The sequence below is a fragment of the Meleagris gallopavo genome, chromosome 12 (assembly GCF_000146605.3).
Source record: "Meleagris gallopavo isolate NT-WF06-2002-E0010 breed Aviagen turkey brand Nicholas breeding stock chromosome 12, Turkey_5.1, whole genome shotgun sequence".
In the NCBI taxonomy this organism is placed as follows: domain Eukaryota; kingdom Metazoa; phylum Chordata; class Aves; order Galliformes; family Phasianidae; genus Meleagris; species Meleagris gallopavo.
This window is the reverse complement of record NC_015022.2, coordinates 19311449-19319992: the sequence shown is the minus strand read 5'-3', so window position 1 is coordinate 19319992 and position 8544 is coordinate 19311449. Positions and strand designations below refer to the sequence as shown.

The window sequence follows — 8544 nt, the reverse complement described above, 5'->3', positions numbered from 1 at the left end:
CCCGGCGCTGGGTGGGGGCTGTGAGGCGGCCGGCGGGGAGCAGTGCTGTGCCTGCTGAGCTCTGCAGCTGCGCCCCGGCTCTGTGCCTAAGGATTTCCGAGTACCTGAGTTACATCCAAAAAGCACTGCAGAGAACAAACCCTGATCCCTGGCTTCTTTTAGACGGCGGAGGGGAGTACCATCCTACAGATGGTGAAGGATTTACATACCCGCGTGGAAGTGTTGTTGAAGCAGAAGAAGGATAGGAAGCAGGAACTGCAGGCCCTGCAGGAACAGGATAAGAACCTGTGTGACATTCTGTGCGTGTCCCTCTTCAGCATTGATGACAGTGCCGTGCCCAGCCTGGACGAGCTGGACCGCTACCGACGGCACGTGGCCTCCCTCAGTGCTGAGAAGGTGAGCAGGAGGGGCCTGGACCTCCGGGGAGGGGGGTTGGAAGGCGCCCACTGGATCTTCATGGGGCCGCTCACCTCCAGGAGCGAAGGCAAGAAGAATTTGTCAGCATCAAGCGGCAGGTCGTCCTCTGCATGGCGGAGCTGGAGCACAGCCCTGACACCAGCTTCGAGCGGGACGTGGTGTGTGAGGACGAGGAGGCCTTCTGCTTGTCCACAGATAACATCGCTAACCTCCAGAGCCTGCTGCAGCAGGTATGTCGGCACGCTGAGCTGGCCTTGCCACGACTGATGGCACTGCGGAGGCTGCCTGGCGGCACGCTGTAAAGGCTGCTTTGTCTGTAGCAAGCCCGTGTGTTAGAATGTACTTCTAGAAGCTTTTCTTGGAAACGTTGGGGGATGAGAGAGGGATGTGAGAGCTGTGGTCTGTGAGCAGCCTCCTTGCATCCCTCAGCGCCAGGCTGTGGCAGTGCTGAACTCACGCTTTCCCTCTGCAGCTGGAGGCACGGCGGGCGCTGAACGAAGCCACGTGCGCAGAGCTGCGCTCCAGAATCACTGAGCTCTGGGAAAGGCTGCAGGTTCCTGAGGAGGAGAGACAGTCTTTTGCAGTGCACATGACTGGATCCAAAGCGAAAACCAGGGAAGCTGTAAGAACCACCTGATGCCATGTGGGAGTGGGAGAGTAAGGGTGGGGCAGCTCTGGGTTTCACACTCGTTTGCTCATCTGGAGTAGAGGAGCAGCTTCCAGCAGTCAGGCATAATGTGAGCAGACTAAATCCTGCCTTCAAGGATTGAGAGGGCTGCGAGTAGGTGCTGATGTTTGGCTCGCTCAGAGGTGGCTTATGCAGAAGTTAAATTGTGTTCTGCTCTTCTACTCCTTTTCTTTTCTGAGTCTGTGCTGTGGTTGTGTTGGCAGTTGAAGCTGGAAGTAGACCGTCTGGAGGAGCTGAAGCTGCAGAACATGAAGTCCGTGGTTCAGGCGATCCGCGCAGAGCTGGCTGAATTCTGGGACAAATGCTTCTACAGCCAGGAGCAGAGGGACGCCTTCAGTCCCTATTACGATGGTGGGTGGTGGCTCTTCCTGTAACTGACTCCCTTGAGGGAGCTGCAGCAGGCCTGCTGCCAAAAAGGGCTGTTGAGTGGTGCAGGGATCCTGGGTGCTTCCTGAACGTGCTGCTGTGTCTCTCCAGAGGATTATACAGAGGCCTTGCTCCAGCTCCATGATATTGAGGTGGGGAAGGTGAAAAGCTACTATGAAACGCACAAGGAGCTGTTTGAGGCTGTTCAGAAATGGGAGGAAAACTGGAAGCTGTTTCTGGAGCTGGAGGTATTGAGTAGTGCTACATCTCTGGGCTGTGCATAGGGGTTGGTGAGGGAATGGGATGCTGAGCCTGGAGCACCAGTGTGACCCGAGATGCAGAGTCTGTGCAGGTGTTGCACCACTAAAGTGACTTCCTCTAGGGCCCGTGGTAGTGCTGGGCAGTGAGGCTGGGCCCCATCTCATAATCTCCTGACTTTTCTGTGCTAGAGGAAAACAGCTGACCCCAGCCGCTTCTCCAACCGCGGGGGGAGCCTACTGAAAGAAGAGAAGCAGCGAGCAAAACTGCAGAAGACTCTTTCCAAGGTGGGTACAGACTTGGAGAAGAAGCTGTAGTCCCGAACGGGCACATGTAACACTGACCAGGGAGAAGCACAGCATTTGGAGCACCAGCAAGGGCTGTCTCTGGGCAGGGAGCTGCCCACCTCCAGTACGACAGCTCCTACACTGCCCTCCTGTTCTGAGCAGCTGCAGGAGGAGCTGGAAAACAGGATCCAGGCCTGGGAGCAGGAGCGTGAGGAGCCTTTCCTGGTGAAGGGACAGCAGTTCATGGAGTATGTGACAGAGCAGTGGCAGCTGTATCGCATGGAGAAAGAGAAGGAGAAACAAGAGCGGGTGAGTGCAGAGCTGAATGTGCCATCCTGGCTTGGCACCGAGCTGTCGGTAAGGAGAGCAGTTCCAGCCCAGGTTCGCTGCCAGCTCCTTAGGGCAGAGGGGCTCTCGCTGCTCTTTTCTGGCTCTGTGTGTGGTCACCTTCTTCAAACAGCAGGGCAGGTGGCTGCCTGCATCTGTGTCGAGCCCCAGCTGCTGCAGACCTGTAGTGTTTGCACCTGTCCTTCCCCTGGCACTGAGTGTTGGAGTAGAAGTTCCATGACGCTGTGTGGCCAGCTGTGTTCTGCTCCTCTGCTCAGATTAGTGAGTATAGATCTTTCACACAGCACCTGAAGAAAAGCCGCCAGATTGAGACAGAGATGATGTATGGGAGCACCCCAAGGACTCCTATCAAGCGTCGAGTGCTTGGCCCCCACACGCCTGGCAAAGTAAGGAAGGTAAACTCTCTGTGTTGGGCATGGAGTGCTTGGCCGAGACCCTACCAGGGCTTGAGCTAGACAAGTACTGTGAGAATAATGGTGTTTAGAGCCCTCCCTCTGGATTTAGTCTTGCAGTGATGCCAGAAGGGCCTAGGCTTATTGCAGCAGCAGCATAAAAGAATCTTATGCTGTAAATGGGTACAGGGAGCGGCTGTGGGCACCTCTGTGCTCTGTGGGGACAATGGGATCTGTCGCCCTGCTCTGGAGCCAGTGTTTCCACTGTGGTTTTCCCGGTGTGGAGCATCCCCTGGCTTCCTCCTCACGCTCTGTATGCTCTGCTTTCCTCCAGCTCAATGGCACTTCTCTCTCCACGGCCACTCCCAACAGCACCATTCGTTCAGCTTTTGGGGCAACTCTCTTCCATTCACCAACGTCTCGGCTGCCACCCTCTGGAGGGAAGGTGAGAGGTTTATGGAGCATCCCTGCTCACAGGGTGGGTTGGTGCGGCGCCGCTGTGCCACACTGCTGTATGACACTGCCAGGCCAGGTTGTGTTCAGCTGCCGCCTCCTGGGCTACGAAGGCTGCTCCGTTGGTACCTGCTCTGCTGGTCAGCCGTGCTGCTGGTAGGATGTTTTGGGGACCAATAGTGCCCAAGTTAAAAGGAGAACGGTAGCATGCAGGAAGTCTTCCTCCAGCCCAGATTTCTGGTGTTTCTGGGCCTTAGACCTAAGACGCAGGGTTTTAGGAGCTTGAAGTGCAGAGCAGCGGCCGCAAGTCCAGCACTGCTGCAGGCTGCCCTCAGCTCACACATCTGCCTCCTGTCCCGCAGCTTGGCCAGGCTCGGACCCCCATCTGCATGGCTGCGAAGCCCCCCCGGCCCGGACACAGGGAGCGGAACAAGGAGAACCTGTCACAGCTGAACGGAACCACCCTGAGCGGTGGGTGCAGCCCCGCAGCCCCTGCCCAGCGTAACCACAGCGTTAATTCTGTTGCCAGCACCTATTCTGAGTTTGCGGTAATTCACCTCTTCTGAACGTGCCTCCCCTCACTGGGCTGCACCCGGGCTGCGCTTCCTGCTCCTCCCGGAGCACCGCAGGGCCACCGCTGTGCACAGCCCAACCTCTGCCCTGCGCAGAGCGGCTGCTCCTGCCAGCACCCACGGCACCAGCTGCTGCCTCCGTGTCAGGAGCTTCAACTGAAGTTTGGTGACCGAGGCCAAGCGCTGCTCCATCATTTGCAGGCCCTGAGCAGCCCAGTGGGGATTTGATATTTGCACAGGAGGACGGTGATGCTTGGCTCCCACCTGCCCCTGCAGGAGCAAAGCTGTGCCTTTGACACGGTTCTGTTGTGCCAGGCCTCCTCCATAGCCCTGCTGTAGTAATGCAGCTGTTCTCCAGACCTGGGTCTGCTCCCAGCTGCTTAACAGAGAACTTCCATGTGGTTTGAAGCAGTGTGTCATGGCGGGCGTGCCCCATTCCAGTCCAGAGAGGCCTGGGTAGCTGGCAGCAGCAGCACTCTGTCGCTGTACTAACAGTCACTGGGAGAAGGGAGGGTGGGAGCCTTTTCCTGCAGCCTGCATGGCTTCATCAGTGCATGTGCTGTGCTCTCAGCCCATGGGGAGGGATCCCTGTGCCACTTGTTCTGCGGGCATGAGGTGTGCTGGGTGAGCAGAGGCTCCCAGGGGTGCGGAGGAGGGTGATCTCTGCTGTGGGATGGAGCTTTGCAGCCCAGAGGCTTCTGCCCTTCAGACTTTCATGTCCAAGCACTAACCTCTTCTGCCTCATACAGATGTAAGCGTCGCTCCCCGTGGCAGTTGAGCAAGTGCTGAAGCTGCCCTGACACCAAGCCCAGCTCCCATGCATGTGTGCTGCTCCTGCTGGGCAGGGGCAGGGACCTGCAGAGCTCCCTTCTGCAGCTGCATGCTGCTGTCTGCACCCACCCCCTGCCTGTGCTCTTGCTTCCCCTCCCTGCAGCTGAGGGACACCTGGATGGGGCTGAGAGCTGCCCAGGACCAGCACTGTGTGCGCTGCCAGCTGCAGGAGGGAGGACTATGTACCACTGCTTCTGGGATGCTCCCAGTTCTCTCCCAGCTACTGGGAGCAAATCCTTCTGTCTCTTAAAGCAAGAGGGCAGGGCTTTGTCTTCTCAAACAAACAAGCAGCAGCTTTGTCTCCGTGGCCCCTGGCACAGCCGCCCTCTCCCACCCCTCATCCCTCTCTCTGCTTCTTGTATCCACAGCGTGAACTCTCAAAGGCCTCCAGGTGTGATACCAGCTCCCGCATCCTCAACTCCACCACCACCAATGCCTTCTGCTGAACTGCTGCCTTGGGCTCCAGCTCTCTGTAGTCGTAGTGAGTCGCTGTTCTGGCAGCTCCTGGCCCCAGGGGCTGCTGCTCTCAGTTTTAGTGAGTACCCCTGCCAGCCCGGCTCTGCAGTGTGGGGGGGTTCCCACCTGTGAGGGCAGCAGCTGAAAGGGACGCTTTTAACATTTTGTTTTTATTTGGGAAACTCTTGCAAATATTTGTGATTAAAGATTTAAGATTTGAAGACAGTCTGGGGGTAGTCTAGGAGTGGATGCTGCAGCCCAGTGGGGTGGTGGTGCAAGGGCACAGGGCTTTAGCTGAGGTTTCCCTAGCACCCACACTGGGCTGCAGCCTGGTCCCAGCATATCGTCTCTCCTAGGAAGGCAGTGTGGGCATCTGTGTCCTGCAGGTGCCCTGTGCTCCTGGAGCTCAGCACACTGCTTCCCTGCATCCTCTGCCCTTCCTGAAACATGCAGAGGTCAGAGCTGGAGGCACAGTCCCAGCAGCTACTTGAGCTGTGGTAGGACCAAAGCCAACAGCCGCCAGTGCTGCCCCTTCCCCTGTTCTGCTCCAGTTGCATTCAGCAGTAGAACATGCTGGGTGGTAGTTAGCACCTTTCTTAGCTCAGTCCTTGATCATGACTAATTTGCACCTTGTTATCACTACAGCCCCCCACCTGCTGTTACTTATACCCGAAGTTCTGTCTCCTTACTCTGTAACTGTATATACTGTTCATGAGAATAATGCATACCTGTATATATAGCCACTGCTGTTCGTGTGTTTGTTGGGATGACCAAAATCTCTGTTCTCAGAGCCTGGAGGGGGCAGAGCGAGGGCTGGGCACTTCCCCCTCCCCTCTTATCTCTCTAGGGTCTGGGACAGACAGCCATCACTTGTAAGCACCATGAAGCACTACTGCCACTGTTAAAAAAAATAAGATTTAATAAATACGTTTGTTCTGTGTCATCTTCAGCAGCAGCACCACTCCAGCACTGAGGTCAAGGATGGGGGCCGAGCTCCTCGGGGCAGCTCCCAATCTCAGTTCCAGCTTGCAGAGCTGGGGCTGTGCTGGACAGGTGGGAGCCCCGCGTCCCTCCGTGCTGCAGGACACAGACATACGTGTTCCAGGGCCCACACACCACCTCCTGCGCCCGCAGCCCCTCAGCCCAGAGCTGCTCCACACGCCGTGGGTGGTCACAACTGGCACGGTCCCCGTGCCCAAGCTGCCCGTATTTACCTGCAGGCACAGCAGTGCATACTGGGGCCTGGTGCTGCCTGGTGGAGGGATTCACCCCCGGGACAGCACCGCAAACCACCCCCAATATAAGCGATAAAGGAGTGAAACCAAAGGCTTACCCCAGCCCCAGGTGTACAACTCTCCGCCTCCTGCAATCAGGACAGTGCCATTAGCCCCCAGCCTGGGGCTGCAGGACTCCCCCCTCCCCCGTCCCTGGGCACTCACGTGTGACCGCAGCCGTGTGCCGTGAACCGCAGCTCACTGCAGCCACAGCCGGCTCCAGCGGGAGGTCCAGCAGGGCCGGGAAGGCCTGGATGGAGATGAAGGCAGGGCCTGGCGGCTCCTCAGGCAGCGGCGGCTCTTCGGGCCCTGCGCACAGCACTGCTCAGCCCCACAGATGAGCCCAGCACTGCTGCAGCCCCCCGGTGTCCTCACCTGCACCCACGTCCTCATCCTCTGCCTGCTCTTCTGCCACCGCCCGGGAGGGCAGCCCCAGTTGGCCCGACTCGTTCCAGCCCCAGACGTAGAGGTCTCCGCCATCTGCAGAGGATGCGTCCCGGTCAGGGCACAGGGGAGCTGCCACCCCGTGCCCCCGGGCAGCGCCGAGCCCCTCACCGCTGATGCAGGCCGAGTGCCACCCGCCAGCTGCCACCGCCCTCATGGACACACCGCCCAGGGCCTCCACCAGCCGCGGCCGCTGCTCCGATTCCAGGCTGCCGTGGCCGAGCTGCCCGTGCCTGTGGGGAGACGCACGGACAGGCAGAAGGGCACAGACAGATGCCTCCCCCACCACCCCTCGCCCCGTGCCTGCTGCCCCTCTGCAGCTGCGTGCAGCTCAGTCCTAAGGGCTGCACAGTGCAGTAGCTGTGTGCAACCCAACCATGTGCGACACAATGGCAAAGCGAGCCCTGAGTTTACGCATCACTCCCCAGTCACACCGCCGCTGTCTGAGCTTCGGTCACAGCACGGCTCAGCACAGCCGCCCCTTCAGCCCCCAGGTACAGACCTGGAGAGAGGGAATTCCCTGCAGGGCCGCGTTTGGGCTCAGCAGGCAGCTGAAGGCAGCAGTGCCAAGCACAGCGCCGGGACGCGGCTGCAGTCGCCCCGAGCACACGGCGTACAGCACAGCAGCAGTGGCTGTGATCGTCACAATTTTGCTGAAGCAGAAAGGGCTGTACTAAACCAAGAAGTCCATTTGGGTTGGTGTTACAATCAGAAAAATCAATGAGGTGGAAAGGGACTAATGGAATGGTGTTACAGAGAAAAAGAAAAGTGCTCACCCATTCCTGTTCCTGAACGTCTGGGCTCATGAGGAAAACTCTACCAAGGAGGGATCTCCAACCAGGCATCCCTCCCCAGTGGCATCAGCCCTGAAATGAGCCCTAAGAGAGGTGCGGCCAGGCTGCACCCATCCTGCCCCACAGCTGCACTGCCTTCACCTGCGCTCCCAGGGCTGACCGGTCCTTTCCCCAGGTGCTCAATCAGTGGGTCAGGACGTGACTCAGCAGCTCCCACACAGGTTGGGGAAAAGGGAGGAATCAGATTTGGGTGAGGGCTGCTGAGGGCAGCACTGTCAGCCCCACACCCACACGGCTGCAGCTGCCCAGGCCCAGCACAGCTCTGGGCGCAGCTCGGCGCCCTCTGAAATACAGAAACCATGGGCAGAAACCTTTCCTTTAATGGGAAGGAAACAACAGTGTTAATATCCATAAATGCAAGCACCACTGAGCCAATTCTGTCTGCTATGACAACCGCTGCCTATGACAACAGCCACCAAACTCACTGAACAGAGGGCGTGAAACCAAACGCAGCCTCACCGACCCCGAGCGCTGCAGGGGGAGCCGGTCCTGTTGGCACCGTGCTGCCAAATGCCGGGAATCGCCTCCATCAGCTTCGTCTCGCGTAAGCAGCAAAGAGATGAACAAACAAACCTTCCCATAGAGCCCAGCACGGGCAGTGCCCCCCCCGACCCAGAGCCACGCCGGGCCCCCAGCGGGGCACTCAGCGTCTGCAGGGCGCAATGAAGAACCGAGACCGAAGTTACTCGTTGCAGTCAGTGTTTATGTGTAGCAGCAGCACGAGGAACAGCGGGAGCTCGGGTTGCTAACGGGTGCGCTTACCGCTCAGCCGCCTCCCTAAGCAGGTGATCGCTTCGTTATCTGACAGTGCCGAATAGCCCACGGCCACCGCGGAGCCCCGAACCCACGCGGCCGGACGGCTCCGCCACACCTCCGCCCCGCAGCCCCGCTCACCTGCCGCCTC

General features: G+C 58.7%; 2 protein-coding genes across 4 annotated transcripts; one reads left to right on the top strand and one right to left on the bottom strand.

The window, feature by feature from the left end:
* The first annotated feature begins 139 nt into the window (after positions 1 to 139).
* Positions 140 to 5811, top strand: PRC1 (protein regulator of cytokinesis 1). Of its 3 annotated transcripts, none has more exons than XM_010717675.3 (11): positions 140 to 396; positions 477 to 647; positions 890 to 1039; positions 1309 to 1456; positions 1583 to 1719; positions 1921 to 2016; positions 2179 to 2325; positions 2649 to 2750; positions 3091 to 3201; positions 3572 to 3757; positions 4981 to 5811. In XM_010717675.3, the coding sequence occupies exons 1-11, from the start codon at positions 190 to 192 to the stop codon at positions 5056 to 5058; spliced, it is 1533 nt and encodes a 510-aa protein (XP_010715977.1). In that variant the 5' UTR covers positions 140 to 189; the 3' UTR covers positions 5059 to 5811. The 3 variants fall into 3 exon arrangements, with proteins under 3 accessions (XP_010715977.1, XP_010715978.1, XP_003209673.2); XM_010717676.3 differs by having other exon boundaries at positions 141 to 396; positions 2649 to 2759; positions 3572 to 3680; XM_003209625.4 differs by having other exon boundaries at positions 141 to 396; positions 2649 to 2759.
* A 156-nt stretch (positions 5812 to 5967) lies between these two features.
* RCCD1 (RCC1 domain containing 1) lies at positions 5968 to 7204 on the bottom strand. Its single transcript, XM_010717677.2, has 6 exons — positions 7201 to 7204; positions 6898 to 7116; positions 6718 to 6822; positions 6508 to 6651; positions 6402 to 6431; positions 5968 to 6282 (listed from the first exon to the last, which is right to left on the bottom strand). Exons 1-6 carry the CDS (start codon positions 7202 to 7204, stop codon positions 6044 to 6046), a joined length of 741 nt encoding a protein of 246 aa, XP_010715979.2. The 3' UTR covers positions 5968 to 6043.
* Between the last annotated feature and the right edge of the window lie 1340 nt (positions 7205 to 8544).